The 27,200-nt window shown below is 41.5% G+C and overlaps 1 protein-coding gene across 11 annotated transcripts in view; it reads right to left on the minus strand.

Moving 5' to 3' along the window:
• Nucleotides 1-27,200, minus strand: part of ZMIZ1 (zinc finger MIZ-type containing 1) — a 364,625-nt gene that overhangs the window by 23,418 nt on the left and 314,007 nt on the right. For 8 of the 11 annotated variants that reach the window (XM_087765607.1, XM_087765613.1, XM_087765606.1 and 5 more), the window contains 7 exons: nt 15,115-15,229; nt 12,635-12,852; nt 11,012-11,210; nt 9,693-9,983; nt 7,353-7,535; nt 4,277-4,451; nt 2,817-3,003 (listed from right to left, as the gene is read on the minus strand). In XM_087765607.1, the coding sequence (XP_087621733.1) occupies nt 2,817-3,003; nt 4,277-4,451; nt 7,353-7,535; nt 9,693-9,983; nt 11,012-11,210; nt 12,635-12,852; nt 15,115-15,229 (1,368 nt within the window). The remainder of the gene's footprint in view (nt 1-2,816; nt 3,004-4,276; nt 4,452-7,352; nt 7,536-9,692; nt 9,984-11,011; nt 11,211-12,634; nt 12,853-15,114; nt 15,230-27,200) is intronic. The other 3 variants (XM_087765617.1, XM_087765610.1, XM_087765611.1) reach the window with 3 other exon arrangements.

Genomic DNA, 27,200 nt, shown 5'->3' on the forward strand with positions numbered 1-27,200 from the left:
ACACAGCTGTGCATTAAATCTACCCAATTTAGACCTTCTCTCAGAGCATGAATTCCTCCCACCTCTCCAATAATAACTTCCACACACTATTTAGCTCCTCAAAAATTAGTTTTATAACACCTCCAAAAAAGGAAGAGGCTGAGATTAAGTTAATTACAAATTAAGTGGGTAGAGACTATGACTTCAGTTTCATACATGGATGTTAACCTTGTGTCAGGAATGAGTAATTTGAAGAAGAAATTTAAAAGAACATGAAGAACTGAAGTGTCAGGATTCTGCTGTTCATGACAGCAAAAGACAGCTGAATGGTTATCTTTTATGCTCGAAAATCTAGGTGCTCATTTCTCTATCTTGCCTGAAGGAAGATATCTTTGTAAGATCCATGAGGAACAGCTCATTCAGATCATCATCGCTTAACTGCCATTTTCCTTATCCAAAACCAGAGATTTAAATTCTGACTTAACATCGTCTTTTCTGGATTTCAAAACATCAAGATTTAGCACTGGATAAAAACATGTTTTTTTTTTTTTTAAAAGAAAGGTATAGAATACAAATTACCCGACCTTTCAACATAATCCATCTGTATTAAGACTTTCCAGGCTTTTTTTCAATATTTTATCAACAATTTTTTGAAAGCTCTCTCTGCAAGATCCACTGGAGATTCTTGCCTCACAAGAACATGCTGCAGTCACCCAAACCCCGAGGGAAGCAAGGCCTGGTACCTCCGATATAAAAACCAAGCAGATTAAGTGTGTTCCTGAGGACTCTGAGCAGGCCTGCTGAATGTCACAGAACGGTGACAGAGCTCAGGAGACCCTCATGTTCTTAGCACGCAGCGCCTCCACCACGAGACACTATTAATAACTGAACAGCGCTAAGACTGAACCAGCTTCAAGGCAACATTTTCCCTGCCTTCAACCTTTCTGTTTCTTGTAACCATGAAAAGTTCCCAGCGGGGAGAAAAATAGTCGCGTTGCTATTCATTATGTGTGTACACGTGAGAAGTTTTGCCGAATATTTTAACTGGCAAACAAATATTAAGAATTGGCTCAATTCCACCATTCTCCATAAAACCAAAATCCATCCACACATGTGACTAATCGTTTTTCTGGAATCTATCCAGCCCTGAGTTAAATGTGAAATAACTTCATTACAGGACCATCCGTTCTCCCCGCTATTAACAAGCTTTTGAAAACAGCAGACCTGAGCACAGTTTACCTATGAGTCTTCATTAAAATAAGTTTAAATAAAGGCTATGTGTTTGGTGAGCTAAGGAAGAAAGAAAGAACAGATATTAAGAAACAGCCTCATGCCTCAGTGCAGCACTATAAATCTACTGAATGAGCCAGCACAATCCCCAGTAGTGATTACTTATTAATAAGAACCGGCAAATAACTGCCAAAACTCCCTCTGCTGCGAGTACTCCACGATAATGAAATGCAAGTAAGCAATAACTGACCTCAAAGTTAGGTGTTAATTATTGGATGTGGTCTGCCTGCAATCTCCTTCCCTTCCAGCCCCCAGGCTACCTCAGGGTAGGGGGGCACCGTGGCAGCAAGGACTCCTGCATCCTGCATCAAGCCTCAGCTTTAGAGCCAGGGTCCACGCCGGGGCAGGGAACTGAGCACACCTCTCTGCCCACCTCACGCCCTCCCCACCATGAAAACAGAAGTCTCAAGTGGACTCCAGTGATAGGGAAGAAGACCCTCACAGGGGAAAAGAGCTGAAGCTACAAATTATCACTCCCATTAAGGTCAAGGGTTATGTCGTCCAGGCTTGGGAAGAAACTGAAAATGAGACAGGCGTAACGGAAAATGTGCTTAAGATGCTGCATTTTACCATCTCAGCTGCTACACCTGTGAAAACCTCCATACGAGATCCTGAGCAACTAACCAGCCTCCACAGTGCACAGAGACAGGCTCAAACAATGTAATCAGCAGCCAGGATAAATACTGAGAAGCTTTCTGAGAAAAACAGGATGAGGAGACAAAATTATTCCATGGTATTTGAAAACATACAAATAAAAAAAATTAAGGCTCCGATTGTCATTTGATCTAAAGCCCCTCCATGAGCATGGTGGAATCAGGACATAACCTGGAATCACTTATGCAGATCTACATTAAATGCAGGAAAGTACCACCTAGGAAAACTACTCCTCTGTGCTGGAAAGTAGTACTTGCTGTAAGTGAAAACCAGAAGCCTTTGTACATGGAAAGCCATGCTCCGATATTTCTGACCTGTCCTTACTTGTGGAATCACAGGAGAAGGGGAATTTAGGAAGTTTGTTTCTGAAGTTTGGAGGATTTAAGCACTTGTCTGTCTTAATGATTTTACCAAGCCTCTAAATCAGGTCCTTCATTAGTGTGTTGGTTTTCATTATCAGATACCCTGCACCATTTAATTTAAGCATAAACTGTAACAGCCCTGCATAGTTACTCCTGCAACTAACATTTCACAGGCCACAAAGCACCTAGGACTTCAGAGTCTTCCAAATGGAAGTTTGTACTGGTGTCAGTCGTGCATGTCCCACACCCGTTCCACCCAGAGCAGAAAGGATGGAACCACTGCAGTGACTTTTCAAACACTGCATGCTGTATGCTATCAGCAAGAAGATGCAACACAGATCAGGAAGTATTTTAGAACGTGTTGTCTCTGGAAAGTGACGGGTGAGAGTATCTGTGAGTTTAAAGGGCATTTTTCCTATCTAGGCCACAATTTTTAAAGGGAAATTCATGGCAAACCTAAATGAAGTTCATCTGGCCTGCCACTCCTCCATCAGTGGGTACAAGACTTCCTCACAGCAAGGCTGAGCTTACCTCCACATCAGCGTCTGATGAACAGTTGGCCGTAAGTGAAAGACATGGTTACTGACTGCCAGGTTGTGTTCCAGCCGGAAGGGCTCCAGTACAACACCATCTCTCACGGGAAACGTCAGGCGCAGCTCATCGTTGTGGTTGGCTGGGATCGAAGAGGGAGAGAAAGCGTGAACTTTCCCTTTAGCATCTGCAGTGCGATAATAACGTGTATATTTATACAGAATAGTAACAAATGGCACAGTGATCTGCTACTGGGTCTAACTTAGCAGGTTCACACACACAAAAAAGAAAATCACAAGTGACTACATCATCTAACTGATGCAAGCGACTACATCATCTAACTGATGCAAGTGACAGGGCTCAAACTGATAGCGATGGAAAACCAAAATCTTCTATTCTCCCACACTTAATATTAGGACCTTAGCATTCCAGCCACAAACAGAAACGAGGCACGGCAAGAATTCCTTACTCTGTTGGTAGAAGACTGACAACAAATCTCTTAATTATGGCAAACTGTGATAATGCTTATTTTCCCCGCTTTGAACTGGGATCAGCATTACCCAATTAGTTCCAACAGTTTCATCAGCTGGAACTATCCAATGACCAAAGACACTGGTATTCAATTACTATCTGATCTCATAAAATGAGGTTTTGTGGTAACTTACAGCTAATCTATGAAGTCCACGTGTCTTTAAATGCTGTGTTCTCGCCCAAATAATATTTCAGGCCACCTTCTTCTACTTAATTTTTCAGCTATCTGGAACTGCAAACACCAGTTGCAAAGTGCTAATGCAGCAGCAGTTATTTTACAGAAAACATTAAGGTTCTCCCAAGTTCCCTAGTAAATGATATTTCCTATTGTTCATCAGTCACTTCAAAACCTCAAATATCTTGTGCTAGCCAGAGAGATCTTGTTATTCCTGCCCCGCTCCCAGCCAAATGTAGCTGTGACGTTGAGTGGCTTTGAAAGGAACATATATCAATTTTTGGCATACTACTGAATATTCTTAAGAAGCCTGTATGGATCACAATAGAGACACCGCTATAAATATTCACATTTTATGCTAGTCTGCAGTGATGTTCAATGAATGGCTTTGCCCTTGAACAAAACAGACCACAATGAAAGTTCATACAATAAACAAGCCTACTGAGGACACATAACACAACCCAAAATCAAGCGGTTTATCCTCAGGAAGCATATCAAAGGAATACTTCAGGAGTAAAATCCTTAAAAGTTTAACCTGCAAGAAATTTTCTGATACTCTGTTTCAGGAGGGGATAGCAATCTTTCCTGTCCACTGGCTCTAGTGAGCCTGCACCATGCATGCCACCTATCAGAACTTAGCAATTGGAGCCTCTCCCAGAGCAGCAATCAGAGCTAGTTTCCAGACTCTGAAATGTATGTGGCAGAGAACAGAGGGACAATAAATGACTGTGGGGGCATTCTGTTTGCTACTCACTTGGAGGTGGTGGTAAAGCATTGATATTTGGTTTAATGTCAGGTGGGAATGGTGGTTTGACATCCTGGTTAGGTGACAGGTATGGAGGAATATTGCTCCCTGGAGTCATAGGTGGCGTGGGGTTTCCTGGAACAGGTGAATGAGGGTAATTTGCCACAGGTACAGGCCTTGATGGCTAGAAAATAAATAACATCACATCGTTATTGCAGTCTGAAAATAAGAATAAGACGACTTGTGAACTGTACCGCTATCAAACACCAAAGACTACAAAGAAGGTAGGGAGGCCCCTCTATCTCCAGAAGGACAAGAAACCACAGGACATCCCATGAGGCCTTTGGAAAGAGGGAGACTAGGAGAGCAAAGCAGGAACTGAAACCAGCAGACCAGCCAGCTTAATTCAGGCAATGACCACATACAAGCAAGGCTGCCAAGGGGCTTATCGCGTTCCTCTGAATGCTCTCTTTCCAAAACCAACCAGCCATTCGCTTCAGTTTTTCCACACCATGCCAACCCACCCAGCCCTTTCTCTCTCTTTGGCTTCCTCCCAAAATAGCCCCAGTGTACAAAAGCCTACATGAAAAACAAAATCCAAAGACATGCAATTAGAATGTCTGTGTCCCTTCTACTTCCATCTATCCTTTCTTCCACCCCTGTCCAACTCATCTACTCGGAATGAAAGCTCTAGGGGTCAGGGGATGTCTTTTATTCTGTGTACCTACAATTTGATTCTGTTCTTAGTTTGCTGCTGAATAAGACAAACTAAAAGAAAAAGGACAGTTAAGTATAAAGAGTAGCTACAGTATTAAAACACCGTTAGTTTTGTTTCTTGTAATTAAGGGGATGGTTGCAGTTAACAGAATAAACCAATAATGATGGTTTGTTTATTTATTTGGTTTTATTATTAATGAAGGAAGCTGACATTAAGCAAAATTGCAGTTGCATGACACTCTCTTGTAATAGCTCGTGTACCATAAGCACATACACATCAGAGCGTCAGAAGATGAAAATCTTTACAGACAGCCAAAGTATCAGGACTTCAAATCTGATTCTGTATCTAAATGCTGCGCTGCTGGCCTAGGATACTCTACAGTACATAAGAGAGCTGCATTCTGAAATCTTAAGCATTTACATTTCCAACCATCTTTGCTCTTTTCTTTAACGCATACAGTTACTATCTCCACAATCACTACAATCCAAAGGTTTAGGTCCTCTCTGTGGCAAGCTGGAATTTTTCCCCTAGCCAGGTGTCATGGTTTAACTCCAGTCAGCAACTAAGCACCACACAGCCACTCACTCACCCTCCCTCCCGCAGTGGGATGGCGGAGAGGATTAAAAAAAAAAAAAAAAAAAAAAAAAAGTAAAACCCGTGGGTTGAGATAAAGACGGTTTAATAGGACAGCAGAGGAAGAGAAAATAATAGTATTAATGATAAAAGAATATACAAAACAAGTGATGCACAATGCAATTGCTCACCACCCGCTGACCAATGCCCAGTCCCCAAGCAGCGATCGCTGCCCCCCAGCCAACTCCCCCCAGTTTAAATACTGGGCATGACGTCATATGGTATGGAATAGCCCTTTGGCCAGTCTGGATCAGCTGTCCTAGCTATTGTCCCTCCCAGCTTCTTCTGCACCTGGCAGAGCACGAGAAGCTGAAAAGTCCTTGACTAGTGTAAACTCTGCTCAGCAAGAACCAAAACATCAGTGTGTTATCAACATTATTCTCATCCTAAATCCAAAACACAGCGCTATACCAGCTACTAGGAAGAAAATTAACTCTATCCCAGCTGAAACCAGGACACCAGGATAATCTCTCTTCTTAACAAGGTCTCATATTTTCTAACTGTTTCCAGAACGGTTGATATTTGAATACAAAATAGTATTGGAAAGACCACAGATTCCTTGTTAGAACTATCCTGTAAACAAAAAACTTAAACCCCATCTAAAATAAACACATGTAAAACTGTATTAAAAAAAAAAAATCTGTCATTTAAAAACTTCACAGAGATCTTCTGCTGTTATTTTATCATAAGTGACTGCACTGGAAGTACAGTAGTTGAAGATCTGTCTCCTCCTCATGTTCTTCCTGGCAGTGTTCCGGAAAAGCTGCCACGATGCAACAGGCACTCCCCTTTGGGTACCACAGTGGACAGCGCGGTTACATGTAGAACAGATGCTCTACAGTAAAGGGTTTTTTTCCCCTGTTTTTTCAATGGTGTTTTCTGTGTGAATCACACCAGAACAATTCCAGTTCAAGACCAATGTGCATCTTAGATTCTTTCAGCCTACGTTCAAAATCAGAATGTAGCCCAGAGACTTCAACAGCTAATGCTTTAAGAGCAGGTCAGAACATCGATGGTCCTCCCCGTTTTTATACTCACTGGAGTACCTGTGTACAAAATATCACTTTCGTGTGCGCTTCAAAGACGTCAAACCTCAGCAGGCCCTCAGTACAAACTCAGTTTGGATAATTCTAAGTGCTCAAGATGTATCCATAAAACAGGTTTTAGGTAATATTTCAACAATTCTAATTCTTGCCCAAAACAAGCAGCACAGAGGGGAAAGAAGGAAAAAAGGGGAGGGAGAGGGCGGATAATGTCAAGCAATCATCAGTTCAAAGATGAATTCTACAGCTGGAACAGCTTTTAAGTTTCAGCTGGCTTAATCCAACAGTGACCACTGTAGGTCTGAAATTGGGATGCTGCAATGTGGAACTTGTTTAATACAAATTTCCAAAGCTGTATTCTTGCAGGGTGCCGTGAATAGGTGAAAATATTACACCTGAATCCCATTAGGTACTTCTTTTTACATGCCATAGTTAAAGCAAAACCAACATTTTCTTGTAAAAGCCTCTAATGAGCTGAAGTAACATTCAATTTTCTTTATGAACTGCTCTGAAGTTACAATGCAACTTGGCTGATTGACTTGATTCTGTGATATCCAAAACATTAGTAAAAACACTGTGCTTTTTTCTCTTTTTCCTTTAATTATGTAAAAGCAGTATCTATGAAGTCATTAATGTAACTTCATTCATAAATGTCTACCAGAACGCAAGAAGATAACCTAAAAATTCTTACCTTGTAATACTGCCCCATGTTGACTGTTGGAGGAGGGTACTGCCCTGTGTTTTGCTGGCTTGGCATCCTCTGTCCAGGGTAGTTGGGAGATGTAAGGGGTCTTGGAGGGTTGGGAGTGGGGTACTGACCAGGCTGGTTTGGAAACTGGCTATTTGGTCCATACTGCTGGTTTCCATAATTTGGCTATTTCATGACAGAGATGAAAGAAGACAAAGATCTGTTTCATGCAAGCAGCTGTCTTGAATTGATTATTAGCATACACATTCAGTAGTGGAATCAGAACAAACAAAAAAAACTCTCCAGGTGAATATTCCTCAACTTAGTGCCACTCATGCCTAAACCAGGGCCCTGATGGTTGAAGGTGAATATTCGCTCAAAAGCATGAAAGTCCTGCAAACCAAAGTGGGATAAGAATAACCATGTACCTTAACACACACATACACTCAGCCTTGCAGTGCTGTCAAAGGGCACCGTGTTTGACGAAACCAGGATTACAACCAGATGCAATGTTCACAAAATCTCTGTGGTTTTGCAAGTGCTACCAGCCCCATCCCCGGGGCTCCTTTGCCAGATGGAGAATGAAAGCACAAAAGGAAAAAGTAACATAAAAAAAATTCTGGAATGGGCAAGAGAATAGAAGCTGTGTTGTTCATGTCTGTCTTCTCAACACAACTGCTATGCTGGCCCTGTGCTAAAGGGTTTAGCAATACCCTAACAAGTAAATAGAAGCTATTACTAGTCATAAACACCTTGCCAGTGCTAGCCAGTACTGTGCTGCAGTTTTGGAATCAAAGTCATGAAAACTGGAACTTTAAATGTAATAAAATGTCAATCTGAAAAATTAACTGATTAATAAGAAGTTTCCATAAATGAAGCTTTCAAAAAACAACAAGCAAATAGCACCTATGGGATCTGCAGAATTCCAGACCAGCAAGCATGTAACATTTAGGGAACTGTTCAGTATTGACTTCTTGGGAACATGTTCATATTCACTTACAATGAAAAACCTGCTTCTGAAGCAACAAAAAAGGATTTACAGTCTTCCTTAAAACATGAAATCTGAAAATAAAAATTATCTGAACAAGCCACATTCTGTGTTTTCTTAATTGTAGAGTAAGTGGCAGTATTTACAGCGTGAAAAGCCTTCCCAGAGAAGCAACTCCTGCAAAAGCACACGACTTTTTTATTTCTGATTTTTTTTTTTATTTAAAAAAAATAGTTTGCAGCTCAGGAAAGAAATGTAGCTCAATACTAAATGTTCGCTATATTTTCTGCATACCATGGTACTCTGCTGCATGTTTTCTATAAGCTCTTACTACCATTATTATAGTCAGGGCAATATCATAATATTCAAAGCTCTACACCTGGAGTTATAGCTGTTGTTGTAGTCTCAGTTTAATACAAAATTTTACCAGGAAAATACCTCTGAAGCTAGTAACTGGTGGCTAGATTTGTAAAGAGATTTAGGTGCATACAGATGCTGAGAGAGAGTTGGCGAGATTCTCAAAAGCATCCACTGCCCAATTCACATCAATCTGAATAGTAAAATACATTGGTGCTTTTTAAAAATCCAAAAGCTCGTCTGTCTACATCTTTGGTTCTCTAAATTTCTTTAAAATTTTGACCCTAAGTGTTTTGCCCAAGGTCATAATACAAGTCAATGGCAATGTAATTTTGTCTACAAAGCCACTCAGATCTCATATAACAGCATGGGAACTTACACAGAAAAAACACACTCCAAATAAACTTATATTAGATAAATGCTGACACAGAGGGATTTGAGTTCAACATGATTTATATTCATCTCAGTGCCTATGAAAATCAAGCCTCAAGAAGTTTGGAAAGCAACTGGTCTTTAAAATAAATGTTATTACTATCGGTGTTTATACAACCTATGCCCTGTATTTCTTTAGAACAATAAAACCATCCAAGAAAATGCAGATCACTTATGTACTGGGCTCAAATGAAGTATTTCACCTTCAACATCTCTTTTAAGTTGTCACGTTAAATAAATCCACTCCTGTGAAGGAAGTCTGCTTATGGTCTATGAATTCACCACCTAGCATGAGAATCTCAAAGTGACATTTTGAGGGCTCAGCTGGTTTGGGGCCTTTCTTGGTTTTAATGACTGTCATCTTGACTAACATAGCAAGGGCCACCCTGAATACTTTAGAAGCTATAAAGAAAGAGCTGCTGCTGCTCATATTTTAATGGCAGTATTCCTACCAAGGCTGAACAAAGATGTAGCTATCGTACCGGGATGCACACCACATGTTACCCAGCATGCTGCAACTTTCAGTCAAAATAACGGTGTATGCGAAATATAATTTATTTTATTACCTCTCCTGGGTACGGTCTCTTTATGCCCTGTATAGGCAAAGACTGGGGGCGTGGGCCTGGGTAGGCTTGCTGAGGCATCCTCTGCCCATGGGTGCTGAAGGGACTCATTCCAGGAGGCCGAGGCTGGTTCATGCCCATGGGTGGCCCACTCATGCTGGAAGGTGTCATTCCTGCTCCCATGCTTGCTGGGTTCATGTTGCCTGGCATAGAAGCAGGGCCACGAGGACCAGGCTGGTTCATAAACTGGTTGTTGTAAGCCTGAGTTGGACCCATCTGGAAAGAGGAACAAACCTTCAACGGAAGAAGAAGAAAAAAAAAAAAGAATAAAATGCGACATGCATTTAAAATGGGAGGAGGGAGCTGAACATGCTTTTGGGGGAGGGAAGAAGGGGAGGATTTATGTCGCATTTTCTTTCAATGTTCTCCAGCATTTGATGGGCGGTGATGTTATTTATAATAAAAATTCAACTGGAATTGTAGAAGGCGTAAGAGAGAAAGACAGACGTAAGTCTAAGGTGAGCAATTAAATCCTCTAAATTGGCTAGTCTATTACTGTAAGGTAACAGGCTAGGAAGTTGGCTGTGTAACTACAGCACAACACTACAATTTCTAAGACATTGCGCTTCTTTACATCACCTGGCATATGGGCCCAAATACTTCAAAACTCAGAGAGGTAAAAAAGCTAAGGAGAAAAAAAAACTTGAATTGATCAAATCCTTGTTTATTTTAACAAAAAATTATTACATGAAGTCATGACATGCTGGAGGTTATGGATCACCAGAAATGCATGTCTCATATAGCTGTTCTCATAGCCAATATTATTAAAAAGCAAATCTCTTTTCTACTGTTGTTTCCTTGTTTGAAGGGAAAAAAACAACCAACCAATTGTAGTTGGCAAAATACACAATTACCCAAGCGGCACAAAACCTATTCCAAGATTCTGGAACATTTCACCGGGTACTCAAATTTAGAGGTTCACAGAGCTGGCAAAGACAGCCATAATATATATCATGTCAGATGCTGCCGTAACTTTGAGTAATCTTCAATTCTTTTAAGGGGCAACCTCCAAACTACAAAATACACTTGGGCAAGATTTATCAGAAAAAACACGGGAGACCGTCTCATACCCACATACACACATACCAGCAGTTTCTCGTAAGCATTTATAACCAAACCATGCTCATGCACAAAAAAAAAATTAAAAAAAAAAAATAAAATAGAGTAGGCACCCTAATAAACAGGGGAGTAAGAAGGACAGCCCAATTCCCTGTAATGGTCCAGATCAGGCAGGTATGAAGACATAAAGGTTACTCTCTTACCGGTCCATACTGGTTCATGTCCTTATTCTGCGTTTCCTGAAGGGCTGCCACAGTGGCTGTAGCCGTAGCTGTTGCTGTAGCAGCTGCAGCCGCAACTGCAGCAGCGGCAGCAGCTGCAGCTGGCTGGGTGAAATCAGCTGGCGGCCTCGTGTGGGGGGGGATCCCCATTCCTGCAGGGGTATTTGGGCCTCCAGGGTAACTAACAGGGAAGAAAAGAAAGAAAAAGAGAGAGAATTAAGACACGCCTGGTGGATTTTGTTTTGAACATTGGTGTGATCCTCACCTGGAACTGTTCCAAAATCAGATATCAATGCCTAATGAAAGCCAGCAGGATGGGGAATTAGGTGTGTACATGAGATACAAGTGTTGGTCAGGTGCAACAGTCATAGAAGCTGCCACCGGGATTGCAAGGTACCACCGTCAGTTGTTTTGGGGGCAGTGAACTGCTTTGCAGCTCGGTAGCTTACTGTGAAGTTGAATTGAAATCCTGAAAGTTAATGCATGCTCTGTTTCCCAATAGCGTAGGGGCAGACGGCACAGCAGCATGAACAGAGAGCTTCCTCCACTACAGCGCATTCATCTGCCCCAGTGGTGAATTATGCCAAGCGTTCCTGACGCTGTAAAAGCATTCCTCCCTGAACCTCAGCAGAAAGGCCAGGAGAAACCCAATGCAATCAGCTCTACTGGATCCCACACAACGTATTTTGCAGTTCCTAGCCAGCTCTCCTATTGATCATAAGATAAATTAAGCTAAATCATGCCTTTCCCATTCTAAGACATCAGCTATCTTTATAAATACGGTCCAGTACGCTGTGCCCATTTTAGAGATGTTAATACAAAGCTAAAGAAACTTTCCGACTTGTTCAAAGTCACTCAGTAGATCAGTGGCAGAGATGAAAAGAGAGATAAGTCCCCGGAGTCCCAGGCTTATATTCTTCACACTAGACTGACTATGCTAACAACCTTTTCAGCAGGCTTTGCAGAGGGACCATAAATAGTGGTTTCAGTTAAGTGCACTTACCAGCCTTGTTTACAAAGCATAGACACAGAAAGTCAAAATGTAACAAAACCCAGGCTATAAGCTTTCGCTTGTTTCACTAATGCAGCATTTACTTCCCCAAAATAAATACACAGCTTGACCATCTCTCTTAACAAACATCCTCACCCCCAGTTCTTTTCAAATTCCTGCTGCGGAGTAAGTCTTTGGGCAGAAACATCCCACTGCATAGGAACCTACTTTGCCTAATACTCAAGCTTATTCCTCCATACGCATGTAGAAATTATACCATCAATACCTTTCACATCCTGGCCTTATTAAATGTTAATCATTCCTAAGCCTGTGGTCTGTTTAACAATCTCTCTTAATTAAAACTTTATTTTGGGGGTTTATTAGAGCTAATTGATTGACCTAAGCCATTTCCATTTACTGTGATGAATTTCATTGCAGCTTGGGTAGCTGATTTCCGAAGCTGTAAAAGCAGTATGCACTTCACTTAACCAGCATAAAATAGCTACTGAGACTTTATATAATTAAAATAAGCCCATGACACTTCTGCCAGGTCACTAAAACAAGCTTCATCAACTATTTACATCCATTTTCCACCTCGCACAAGTAAATCTTACCTGCCACCGAAGCCTCCACTTCCAGGATAATTGGGTCGCCCATACATGCTCTGCTGTATGTATGGCTGAGTGGAGCCTGCCTTGGCTGAAAATTGTTGCTGCTGTCCAGCAAACTGAGGGGAATTGATTCCAGGGTTGCTGGTAGTCATCCCAGAAGCCATGGGATTTCCTGCTGGGTTCATAGGGTTATTAGCATTTGCCATTGGATTTCCCAGCACCTGTGAGTAAAAACACAAGAATAAGGGGCTGTACCTTGAACTACATCAAGCAAATTAAGTTGATTTACTGTAACCGATAAATTACAATATAAACACCCTGTACTCTGAACTCTAATGAACATACACCTTCTTGATACCTCGTGCACATTCCTGGTGATTTCTCCTTTTCTTTTGCCATTTCCAAACAAACAAGAGTTTCTGATCTCTAATTATCCTTCACAGGAGATTTTTAACTAGATGGAACCCAAACTAACATGCTTATGAAAAAAGTTATGATAAAGACCTGCTAGAACCATCCTCTGTAGGTGAAAAATTCATCCAATTAAGTACATGCTTTTTCTTTTTTTGTTTTATGTAGGACTTGGAAATAACTTGCAAATATTCAGTCTCACTGGCATACAAAGGGTAAAGGGTAGTACAGATGCAAAAACTGTTAAAGAATATATTTCAGTGGCTTAACCTGTTCTTGAATCTAACTCTAAAGCATACAGAAGTCTGTCAGTTGTTTTTATGGCTTCTTAGAAAAAGAGTCATCTGTTCTGTTTTTAAAAGGACTTGGTTTGCTTGTTTGAAGCTTTTTTTTTTTTCCAATTGAATCAAAATTGCTATGATTTCTGTTGAGATGTAAGTATGGCTGCTCATGGATCACCTGCATGGAAATGTGTCTCCTACTTGGGAAGATATTTAGTGGTCATGATTTTTGCAGAAAACCAAGTCAACGGCTTTGGGAATTTGTGAAAGGGAATTGGTGAGCCCGGCTCATTCCTTTCCCTAGGGGAGCATGAAGACTTACAGGAAATCCTGTCATTCATTTCAATCTACTCTGAGCAGCTACAACCAAGCTTCACGTTTCAGAGTTTCACCCTTCCCTTGCAGTGATTCTGAAGAAGCATTTTCTTCTTTTTACCAAAGAACTTTTTTTCTTTTATTGCACATTCCTCTGAAGCACCATGAAGAGTTCAAGTTACATTACAGTGTTCTTATGATAGAACTAAACTCTGAGTCTTTTCTTTTTTTCCCCTCTTTCCTTTTGCCTTTTTAAATGTGAAAGATTTTCACAAGAAACTGTATTTCCATTTTCTGGCCAATGTATAGACCTACCTGTTTACTTAGGTGTTTCACTCCCAGATGGGATATCTTTTCTTTTAAGGTGTTAAAAAGAAATCAACAATAAAAAATGATGTTATAGATTCTGTAACTATTTCCTCTCTTTATTTTTGAAGAAAGATTTTGCCACAACCAGTGCTTACATAACTGCCATCTGAGTATCTATATGACTTGGACCCTGACTGATTTCTTTTACAAACGGCTCGATCCATAACAACTTTGTTTTTAATTTTCTGACCAAAATTAAAATAATTTCAAAAAATCCACAGAAGATTTTGTATGGGATCTAATGTCACTTGATTTGAAAAAGGTAGAAAAGACAAGTTAGATTTATGTACCATTTGCACTCATTAAAGATGGTGATATGTTTAGAGCACTTCATCCATAGTATAAGAAAAGGCTAGACTGCCTGAGAGCTTGATTTGTGCCACATCTCTTGGAGAGCACACTATCACAAATAATTGGCATCTCCTTTATTAAAGCTGCTTCTTTTTGTATAGCATAATTCAATATACATTGCAGAATAAAAAGAGATGTAAGAGCAGAGAGAACTGAATGAAAATCCAGTAAGTATGGGTCTCACCTGGAAGCCAGGAGCTCGTGTCTTTGCTCCAAGGCATATTGAAATATTTTTGCAAAGTAAGGCAGTATTAACAGGAGAGGTTGAAAAGAGCACAGCCTATAGCTGGTGGTTAGCACCTCAGCGTGGGGGTGGACTTGGCACTGGATTTCACCAGCCCACAAGTACGACACAACCCCGAGTAAAATCAACAATAACTGTCATTTGGTGAATCTAGCTAGAAATTTTATTTTTAATAAAACAACTCTTCAAATTCAATCTGAAATTCCCAAGAGTTTTAGGATTACCCCAAAATCATGCTTTTAGTGTTGAAACCATACAGTGCAAAATACGTGCTAAACCCAAGCCTGACATTTGTATGCAGCTAAAGGAGTTACTGACTCAAGCTCTCAGACGCCTCCTTTCCAATGCCACCAAAGAGGACACACTGGAAAAAAAAAAAATGCAGCATATACAACAAAGAGACCACAGACGCTGTTATTGATCCCAAGAGGATTTTACAGAAAGCCTTCCATTTTGCAAACATTAGCCATAACATGTATCTACACGGGAGGGAGCATAAAAACGAAGCTTACCTGGCTTTGAGAGGTGTTAGTCACACCCCATACTGTGGTGACCACTGATAAGGAGCCTGGAGGCTGGTTGGTATTTTGCTGCCAGGGAACAGAATCGTAAGGGAAAGACCCATCACTGCAAAAAACAAAGGTTTAGAAGGGTGAGATTCTGGAAGTTTAAACAGTGGCAAGCTGCTGGCAGGGACAAAGCGATTAACACCTGGCATCACCTTAGCTCTCCACTCCTCTTTCCATTATTAGCATAGTACTCTCAGGCATAAAGTTTCTTTAACAGCAACATGATCATATCAAAACCACACAGAACTAATGAATTCCTTAACTATATTGAAGCACAGGGCTTTTACCATAAATGTCTGTTACCAACGAAAGTAAAAATAAACTCGGGGCAGAGTTTCAAACAAGGACACTAAGCAAGTTGCTCAGAAGCACTTATTTTTTGCAAGCCATCTCAAGCTCTTCAACAATCACTGCTTCAGCTGCCTCATATCAATTAAATTAGATTTTGAGACCAGACTGCAGCTCCACCGTCTGCACTGGGTCCCCAAATGGCCAGAAAAGCCTTTAAAGGAATAGCAGTTCAACATCATTTTGAAAAGTGAATTGAAATTCAGATAGTGTTCTCCCACACGATGGATAAGCTGCATGCCAAAAACAGTATTAGCTAATCAGCATTCTAGAAAATCAACTGCAGATATACAACACATCTTTCAGATAAATATGTGGATGAGAGGATTGGTTTTTTCCATTACCTTTGTCCACAGATACAAGCAAACATTTCTTACAGTTCTTTTCATGCAAAAGCATTAGTGGTTTCGAAATGAACACAGGATAGGTACGCATCTAGGGTAATTGATGCAATACGTTAAATCCAGTGAAAGTAACTATTAATCCCATAACTGCAAAATATATCCCACTTGAAATTTGCTCATTCTCATACTATTAACTTGTAAATTAGATTTCTATTTGCATATATGTACACATATACACATGTGATCTTTCCTCCTCTAGATATATACACCATTTAATACCCACACACACTGCGCTCTCATTTTCAAATGCCATTGATTTGTATTCTGTATCAAGAACTGCGTTTTTGCCTGGACTACCAGCTATCACTGGAATTCTATACAGGGCTACCTTGCCTAAAGAATCCATACAGACTCTACGAGCGCTGTATCCACGTGCTTCAAAAGCCTGCACCATAAAGTGCCACACAATTAACTCATACAAGACAGGGTGAGACAACCAACCTGCCAAAGTCCTAAAAAGGGCTCTGTGGCAGACCCGGGAGCTGACTCTCCCGTGTCCCCAGACAGTACTCCAGGCTTGGACCGCTTCTCCTTCCTTTTGTGCTGTGAGCCAAAATCAAGGACTACCTACGTGTTCATTCTTTAGCCCGTTCATAACACCTAGTGTAAATCATTTAAGAATAGGAATTGCATTGCATGAAGAAATGCGCACGTGTGATAAAGACTACCTATGTCCCAAGTAACCAATAATCTAGTAACAGCAACAGCAACTGCGTAAGGTAAAATGAAACAGTGAATACATTTTACAAACAACTAGGAAATTTCAAACAAATTCTCTAATGCTGTGCCAGCACAACAGCATTGTATTAGAACATAACTGTGAATTTGAACTGACCTATTTGTTTCAAAATACCCAAACTGAATTAAGAAATAAAATAACAAAAAAATTAAAATTAATTAAATTAGGGAAAAGAATAATTTCCCCAAACAAATAATTAGGGAAAATTAATGGAAAATAGTAATTCTCTATAAGATGCTTGACGTGTAATGTTTACCTTGACAACATCCATATAAACCAATGTGTGAATAAGGGTGTCTTTAACACCTTGCAATCAACAAGTCCTCCTAGCCCTTTTTTTTTTTTTTAATATTTTCTCTTAGAAGGATGAAAATCTCCCCCCTTCATTCAGAAGCTCAGACAATGGCTTCAGCGACTAACATTTGCAAGTGACACAATGCTTCAGCAAGTCCCCTCCACCAGCATGGAGACAAACGATGACTAACCCAGAATTTGTGACTGCTATGAAACCTTCCTCTTTTCTCCTGCTCTGAATGATGCCTCCTACTTTACTTCCTTTTCTGACTGCTTTTGATGATGTCTGCTCTGTGATTTGTTTGGATATTTATGGCATACATGAGTGTTTGTATACTTGAATGACTACAAAGAAGCTCTCTCCATGACATAAGCAGTTAAAGGACTCACTGCAGCCATTCCTTTCTATTCCCCACTGATGTGCTGTGGACAGGTAATAAAACCTGAGGGACAAGGCAAATATTTTGCAAGTGTATGAGTAAATAACAAGGGTAATGACAGGCAGGAATCAAACCACAGAGTCACTGAAGGTTCTTCTATAATGCCATACGGTTTGCACACATACTCAGACTTTGAGCTAGCGATGCCTTAGCCTGCACCATTTCTTCACTTTCTTTGCCTCCGAAGGATGTTTCTCTTACCTGTTCCTCTCCTTTACAGTACACACAAGAGATTGCACATATTATTCATCTGTACTTTCCAATGGTAGAGTCATAGCATTTGTTTAGTGGAAGGCTGAACTAGGTTCTCAAAGACTATACAATCATTTCATCTAATTACAAAGAAAAGTAAATCACTCAATTTTTACTGTATTACAGTTAAAATGGGTGACACCTCAAGAGACCATATCGTTGACATACGATGAAAGCCTCCAGCCCAGGACCCAGCATAACACATGAAAACCAGAAAAAAAGACCAGGGACAGATTTGTTGAGAAATATTCATTGTGCACATTGAATCACTTGACTATTACATTATCCAACACAGGACTTAGCTTTAAATCGCAGACAACATTAATAACAGAAGTTACAGCGACACTGAAATAGTGACGGATGTGCCTTGCAGAACATCAACTTATACACCCTAATATACACTTACTGCGCTAGACCTCGCTTCACTCAAACTTCACTTTAGTTATGCCAGTGAGAAATATGTGGCATTCTCATGGCTGGCATTCCGCAGCATGATACTCTGGCCCATCACCAATTACACGCATGTTTGAGTACGACTTTTGTCGTACTGGATGCAACACCCACCCTTCCTCCACTGCGTGAAGGCTTCTTTGGTTTCAAGCAGTAGGAGATGCTGAAACACGTGCCACTCAACTAAAGGATTACTTGTCCCTCCACTTCACTCTTTCAACTCGCGTTTCTGTCCTTAGACAACCCAAAGGAATACTCCCACCATCAAAGGAAAATCCATGTAAGTACCATAATGAAACGTGACCAATCCAATTCTCATTTGCAAAAGAGCAGTGGCTTTCCACTGTTATTATACAGAGCTGTGAATTATTCTGAAACCCCTTTCTCTAAACTTGAAAATGGCAGCCAATACAGAAAGAAGCTTCAACCTCTCTAGCCACAGTGAAATGCTGCCCACGACATTGTTCCTGTTGAACGGTACAAGGGTAATTAAGTCTCTCACTACACCCTGGAGGGCAGTGAGTCAGTTTGGGCTCAGCTGGAGTCCACTAGAAGAGTATTGACTAAATTTATAATAGTGTTAATGAACCTATACGTACTACTGGTCAGCATTAAAGGCCAAACAGCAGAGGAAGCCATAGAGCAAAGAGGAAGAGATGGAGGGAAATTACTTCTCAAACTATGATGCAGTGAAACTGCAATCAAGGAATAAGGAGGAAGGATTTCTTAGCTGCTGGTAAATGTACTGAAACCATCGGTAATACAACACTCACGTCGGAGAAGTACATTTGTACTTAGGTCTAAACAGCTTCTCTTAATCTCAGTACTAGGAAAACAGAACCAGACGGATATTTTTAGAGACTTCATGTCAGACACACACAGTTAGTTAATTCTAATAAAAGTTGCTTAATAAAAAGTGAGCTCCATAAATTAATACTAGTGAATTGCTGTAATTTATACATGATTTGTGGCATTATTTCAAAATGCTGTATTTTAAATATATTTATGTTGTCATTGAAGCAATTGTATGGCTATCTGATACTCTGTTTACATGTCTTCATTGATTGAGGAAGGAGAGATTCAGATGGCTTAGTGAAGTACGCATCCCTAGAGCATTGGTACTTTACATGTTGTGGAGGAGGGTAAAAACTGGAATTATACCTTCCCGGTGATTTTCCACATCACTTGTTGAGAAGGCCAGGTGTCTAAAACACTACCTTTATAAGGCATCTATCTCCCTTTTAAACACTGAAAATCTGTCAGCTACTGCAGAAAAGCACCAGATGTTGGCTTTCTCAAAAAACCTTTTCACTCCAAGCACTGCAATCAAGTTTCCCACAACTGGGCTTTCAATGAAAGTTTTTGTTGCTTACCCTGAAGCCAGCTTTGCAGTTTTACAGGGGTCTTTAATGTTTCTGAAGCAGAGTCATCCCACCTGACTGGTAGCTGACACACAGAGTCCGCACAGTCCTTTAAATCTACAGACTCTATCATAACTTCTTCAACGCCAAGATGAGCAGGTAATCGCCAGTGTAACACTGACTATCATTTCTTTCATGTCTTCTTTTGTCACCCATGGACACCTAGAGAGGAGAGCATCTGACAACAAGGAGTGAGGTGTCAGAGATCCACCCAGGCCAAACGCTCCTTTGCCATGGACAAAAATCAAAAGGTCCAAATACAGCCCAAACCTGGGGCTCCTGATCCGTTCTTGCCTGCCGGCACCTCTCTGTCTCTGCACCTTGCTCTGCCCCGACAACTGCCTCTGGGCGTGTGTGTGCTCAGGGTGCCCAGCACCCCGTGGCTGTATTCTTGGTTGGAGCCTCTAGGTGACACTACTTTAATACAAACTAAAACAACAATCTCCAAACAAGGCTCCTTGCTCCTGCCTCACCCCTCTTCTTCCCTTAAAACCTCATCTGTCTGCAGTGGAAAAATATCACAAATCCCACAATCAGAACAGGAAACAAAGCCCTAGGTAACTGCAGCACCAACACGCGCGCTTTAGGCCCATATTGTCTCACAAGTTCAGCAGCTTAGCTTCTTTCATTCAGTTTTAGTTTTTCTTTTTACTTGGGTTTCTCAAATGAATACCACTCACGTAGCTTTAATTATTAATATGGATTTAGTTAGCAATTCTTCTTGATTAGGGCACCACCATAAACTTAAGCATACTCTTACTTAAGAAAAAGACTCTTTTGCATGGTGCAGTGCAAATACTGAATTTGAACCGCCTTTTCGGTGTGCTCATATTATGGAACAGGCATGAATTTCACCATATTTTTATAATTTTCCTATCAGTATAAACAAAACCTAACAACTTCCTTAAAAATAAAATCGCAAGAACAGATGGAACACTGTTAGCAGTTTCCTGCAACACTAAAATGCTCCAGGAAGGACTTCAGCTGATTTTTTCTCAATTCGGTAAGCTAGGAAGAATCCCCGACAATCTATTCACAAATAACAGATCAAATGGATTTTTAGTTTTATTTATTCATGGGCAAATTTCCACTAAAAATATCCTTGGCCTTGATTACTAATTTGGAGAAAAAAAAAAAACACACCACCAAAAAAACCAACGCGACACCTGAAAGTCAAAATTTGTTTCCTCTTACTGACAATCAAAAATATTTCAGAGATCTGCTTTTGTTTTCTTTTTAAAGACCCCAGACATTTAGAAGGAAACAACTGACTTCTCATTTTTCATTGAGATTTTTTTTTTCCAGAGGAACAAAACCAATGCCTCGCCAGCTGAGATACATGCACCACCTTCATATGGCTAAAGTGCTTGACCAAAGTGTTTCAACTTAAACACTTAAAATTAGTTTTTAGTCTAGTTAACAGATATTAAAATGCATTACTATTAGAAAATTTTATAACACAAAATTTAACCAAGTTATCCCTTGGCCTTTTGTGCTGTGTTTTCCATAGACTGTAGAAACCACTCTACACAATCCGCTCTCTGTTCCCACGAAGGAATATGGCACAGCAAGGAAAGGAGACAGACGGGTAGGAAGGACACAAAGACCACTTACAGTCAGCAAGGAAATATGAAGACATATTATAAAGAAAACAAAGAATAACTACCTCTGTACATCACACACTGACATAAAGCAAACTAAAAGCCGATGTTGTGTACATGTATCCTAAGGTGTTTATGTTGAAAACACGGGAAAAAAAAAAAAAGAGGGTGGTGTAGTAAGTGTGCATACCAATACTGACTTTGGATGGCTAGCAGTAATTTACTTTTGATTGATGCTGCCTATGTGATGCATGCCTTCCTCAAACACATTCCTCTACTTAGTATCGTTATTTGAAGAAGTTTAAATGGTATTGGCATAAATTAAGGCTCCATCATGTATTTCATTAAACAAATACATAAGACAGTCCCATCCAAATCACTGGGTGTATTTATGTAATGCAAAAGCGGAAAAAGTCAATTTGGAAGCATTTTGCAAGACTATTTCCAGCTACTTCTTAATGGCGTGACTCCAAACATTCAGACCTTACAGAGAAAATACACAGCTCCAAAAATTATCCCCCCCACAATTTCTCAAGTCTGTTGTTTCCCTCCACTCTTTCCAAGTAGATGAATATGTTCTCTAACCCTTTGGAAAGCTTCGATTCTCCCAACTCCAAATGCACAGAGCATCCATACCTAGCCCTTCCCTATCAAGAAAGAATTACCTCAAGCATTGTTTCAGTACTGGATGTTGCCTGTACCAGGCTGTGAGCAATGTAAACTGAAGAGGAAGAATGGAAGCGGTTAGAAAATTCATAATTCACCGTAAAAAGAAGGAAGGCTCTTTTCTGGCAAACGGTTTGAAAACACAGAAGCATTCTGAAGCCATTCTAGGTGAGCAGATGCAGGTGAAGCAGTCAAAAGGTGAAAGCAGCAAGCCATTTATCAGCTTGGTGGTTTGGACAGCACCTGCAGCTAGCAGGTGGCTATCATCCCCCGCCTCTGCTCTTTTAAATATCAACACACATTTACAGTAACCATTCATGCAGCCACACACATACACACAATACAGCCACTTGCGTGGAGACTTGAGACGGCAAAATTGAGCCGGCGGTTCAGCAGGGGATGCAAAGCACCTCTGGAAGCTGAAAGCCCTTAACTTTTTCTTTATAGTCCTGACAAGGCCCTGTGAGGCCTGGATGACTTATGACTGCGCGAGGTGGGAACGCTGCCTTCCATTTCACATTGGGTTGCTACAGGTCAGGCTGTGACATGCTTGCTGCTCCTTCCTGGTGCCTTACTCTACACACAGCCTCATCAGTCAGAGAGCCATGCCTGCAAAGTACCACGCTGCTCAACAAGAGTTAGTGCATCTGAATCTAACCCCTGAAATTAGAAAAATGCATCAGGCCAAATAATTAGATTAATTCAGAAGTTTCTGAACCTGCGAACGCCCACACCCCCCTGCATACTCACACAGTCCTGCTACGTTATAGATTTCATATATGTCCATGCACACGTGTGTGCGCACGCGCGCAAAGACACAGAGATAACGCAACTTATTTCTGTCCATGTGGAACAAACGATCGCAGCTATGCAGGTAAGAAACAAAAATGCTACTGAGACCCGCTCCTGCCTCAGAAGAAGCTGAAGGGGTTACCGTCGTCTGACATTGTGGGACTACAGCATCCATCCGATCAAAGGAAAAAAAGATTAAAGCATCACACCCAGTTCTATTGTCACACAAGTAGACCATGCAACGCAGTACTACAGCCCAGATTACAGTTACAAAATCCACCGGTAACAGCCCTGTTATTAACATGCCACCTGTTACCTTTTTCAAAATGCTGAAATTATCTTATGATCGCTTTCAGCTTGACAAATGCAGTTTAATCTTTATTGCATCTCACAGCACAGACCTGCTTCATCCATGTCTTACTTATCTCACGTGTGTCGGAATGCAACCCCGAGCCCTCAGTCCCCCCCTGCCACCAGGCATTCCTTCTGCTCTGCTTTATCAATATACCTGGGTTTCATATCCGACTGCTCCTTTACAATAAAAAACACACCCACCCAGTATTCTACCATTGCCTGTTGCCTTGGTAATCCAAATGCCTGGGTACTCGCTGATTATCGGCGAATGAGACTCGCATTGTTCACACCGCAGCGCGTCTGCTATGTTAATGTGAGATAATGGCAGCCAGAAGACTCCTTTTGTTCCCAGCTTTGCTGTTTATTCATAGTGCCTGGAGGTCAGCGACTGCTACAACAACCGGGGAAGGAACCGCTGAAAGCGTGAGCAGATTCCACTTCTGCTTTTGCCTCTGAGACAGGGGGGAAACACGAGCAGCCCTGCACAGCGAGAAGGGCACCGGGAGCTCTGCAGTCTGACTCACGCAAGGTGTAGCAGGCGGCTAGGAGGAAGATTTGATGGACTTGCACTTCCGAGATTTTAGATGAGGCTGATTTACGCTCCCCGACAACAGAAAAAAACGCTTTCTTCAAGAGGCGCGGTGGGGAGGGAGGGAGGGCGGGGAGGGGGGCAGCGCAGCACAGCACCGCCGCAACTTGCTGGGAGCGAGCGGGGCTGGGGGCTCCGGGGCTGGCCGGGGAGCGGGGGTGCCGGCGGCGAGCCCTGACAGCCGAGCCGAGCCGCGCCGCCGGCCAGCAGCCTGCCGCGGGCAGCGGCCGGGGCGAGGGCGGCAGCGGCTCCCGCAGCGCCCGAGGCGCGACCGGGCTGAAACCGGCGGGACGGGACGGGACGGGACGGGAGCCGGCTGCCGGGGGCAGCCCCCTCGCAGCCCCCTCGCCCTGCGGCGGCGGCCGGAGCGGGCCGGGCGGGCGGGCAGGCAGGCAGCGGCCGGGGAGGGCAGGGCAGGGGGAGCCCGGGCAGGGCAGGGCAGGGCAGGGCAGGGCAGGGCAGGGGGAGCAAACGCCGTCGGCGGTGAAGGACGGCTGCGTTTCGTGGCACATACAGGGCAGGTCTGAGAAACGTCTCCCCGAGCCGTCGCCGACACTCTGCCTGTCAAAGTTGTTTGGAAATGCTGTTGCTGACACAGTGACACGGGCAAACAAACCATCACATCCTATCTCCCCTGACGTGGTAAGTGGGAACGGAGAGCATACACAGACTGTGGTACCTTCCCCGCATTCTCAGCTTGGTGGAGAGGAGGACATTCAGGAAGATGCCCCGGCTGGTGTGCTATTCCTCATTCCTGGAACAGCCCTTTCACGGGAAGAAGTCACCGAGTCCTGCTAAAGGCACTGTCAGTATCTCATTAATGTCACCGACCCATCTGCACAGGTTGTTGATGTGGCTCTGTCTGTTGAGCAGGCTTTGTTGTCATCTCTAGCGAAAACCAGTCAGGAATTTTTTAGCAAGAATTTCTAACCCATTTTATTTTAGGGAAACCATTAGAAAAGCCCTCCGTCACTGCAAATAGCAACGACTATTTCCTTCTCTTCCCATTGCAATACTAAAGAGACTTGAGAACCCAACCGTATGGGAATAGCAGGAATTAAAAAAAAAAAAAAAAAAAAAAAAAAAAAAGACAAAATCGGCTACCAGGAATTCACTCCTTTTGTAATCTATTTACAGGGAAATCCTGCGGAGGGTCACATTTTGATCTAAGTGAATGAATGACAGATACACGTAAAGAAAAGGCATCAAGAAAAATATCAGGTTTTAGACAAAATACACATCTGTGTTCCTGTTGCCAAATTATCCAAAAAGAACAGAAATCTTTATAACAGACAAGGTATTTGCCATCATTTATGCCAGTAATTTTTTTTTTCACTCCACTGAAAACGTTGCCAGACTGTAGATCTCCCTCCCTGCTTAGAAGCCATGTCACCTCCTGGCAGGCAGGCTGGAGCGATGCTCACAGCCTGGGTACCCAGCGCTGAACTCCCCCTGCGCGAACCACGGGCGGTCCCTCCTCCCACAGCCCTTCGGTGGGTGGAAAGGAAAGGACTGCTACACCTCACACGTGGACCTGACGCCGCCTGGGTGCAGGGCACTGACTTCCTTCTGATGTGCCCTATCCAAAGGTGCTCAGTCCAGTTAAAAGATTCCCGATGACTTTAATGAGTTTTGCATCAAAGAGCTAGGCAAAGTATAGCTTTCAGTGTCACCGTGCAGTTATCATGCTGACAGTCAAAATTGGTAAAAACTAGGGGTGTCGCCACAGCTGAATGATTTTTAACTCCAGTGCCACCAGAAATGAGTTGGTTTCATTGAGAACAAGTGACAGAGGGAACCTTCCCAACACACTGGAAGAGGAAAATCACCTAGACTCAGCACAAATCATCTACTTTTGAGAGCAGCCCTCATGTAAAGAGCATGATACTATTGTGATTATCACTAAACAGTAAATGGCAATCAATTAGGTGTTTTCAGGAACTGGATGTTAAATGTGGCCCAAACATGAGAACGATAGCTGTCTTTTCAAAAGGTGTTAGTTACTGTATTTTAAAAAACGGCATAGACAGGACAAAGCCTGAGAAGGCCAGATTTTGTCTCACTCAGCAGACATACCTTAAACAATACTTGCCTAGTCTTTATCAGGATTTTTAAAAATATCAGCTGACACTTTTAATTAAAAAAAAAAAAATCACAAAACGAAACCCCAAAACTTTTTTATCTAGTATATACAACATCTAGAGGAAAAAAAAGTAGAGTACATAACATTTACATGTACTTACCAGAAAAAAAAAATCACAAAAGTATAGTAGTTGTGTTGCTACATATTCCTATTGCAATAGCACTCACTTTGACTCTCTAATCAATACAGAAGCCCTATTTTCACATCTGTGCAAGGTGCTGTACACACAATAAAAGATGATCCTTATCCTATACCTTTTACCAAGCTTGTGAAGAATATCTATTTGCAGAGAAGTTAAGCTGCCCTTTATTGTTTTCAGAAATCATGTCTCTTAGTCTCTCCTCTTACCACAAGAATTGACCACAAACTTTTCCCACCTAAAAGGAAATGCGGATTTTTCACAGGAAAATATTACAGGTTTAATTATTAACAGCTAATGGTTACACATCATCAGTTTTCAACGAGACAGTACTCATCATTTGCTTTTAGCTTCAAGGTTTTCTTCCTCCTCCTCCTCCCCATAATAAGTATATGCACTAAAACTAGTATCAGCGGTCTCACTTAGAGGACAAGATGGGCAAACAAGTCTCAGGACAGTACTTTTGAGCAATTAGTTTTGTCTTTACAGTGCTTAGAGTATCAGGGGCCTTACTTAATACTGTTCTGAACAAATCTTGAGGGTTCTTTTTTCCTTTAAGAAATGGCACTTCTGCAGAAACATTTTTGGATTTCTGAACTTTTCCCTTATTTTCTCCTGATGGTCAATTTTAACATTTCTTAACAGAAAGGAAGACAGAAGAAAAAGAGAAGCTGCTCTTGCAGAATTAGGAGTAATACAGGTCGCTTTACTGGGTATATTCTCTTATATTAGGATTTACCATCTGTTCAGTCCCTAATTATATTTATTTCACAACTTCACAAACAGAAAGATGAAAAGGCTTTGAAACAATCTTATCTTTCACCTAAAGAGTTTTGAATTCTTTTGCAAAGATTGTTCCTGTATGCCACAGCCACATGCAGTAATGAAGTGATCACCGACTTCAAACTGATGTATAGAACACACACGACCTGCTTGTTTTCATAAAAGTGTGTATATGCTGCACCTGACCTTTCACTTTAACCATTTCTCTCATCCAGACATTTTTAAACTAACTATCACTGTCGGTCAAAACCACCTATGATGGCAAAACTGAAAAGGCAGCAATCTTTGCAGAAACTCTGACACTGTTTCTACGGATACATTATAGCCAGATCACTCCTGATTCTTAATGAACTATGTGAAAGGCAATCCTAACCACCCAGTAAAAATTCAGGCACAGAATTGCCGTTCTTTTCCAAGAGCTCTACCGATGTTGAAGGTTCAGCTCTTAGTAAAGTTTAAATTGGAAGAAAAAAGGGACAAAACAAACATCAAAAAATAAGCACCCTTGTAAAGCAAGTCTAACCAATAAGAGGTATTTATGGCGATTGCCTGAACATAAAAACAGTAATGATAATAAATAAAGCACCTACTGTAATATTGAATTACTACTTAAT

The sequence above is a fragment of the Nipponia nippon genome, unplaced genomic scaffold (genome assembly GCF_047370975.1).
Source record: "Nipponia nippon isolate SJK-2023a ecotype South Korea unplaced genomic scaffold, ASM4737097v1 scaffold_3, whole genome shotgun sequence".
NCBI classification, from domain to species: domain Eukaryota; kingdom Metazoa; phylum Chordata; class Aves; order Pelecaniformes; family Threskiornithidae; genus Nipponia; species Nipponia nippon.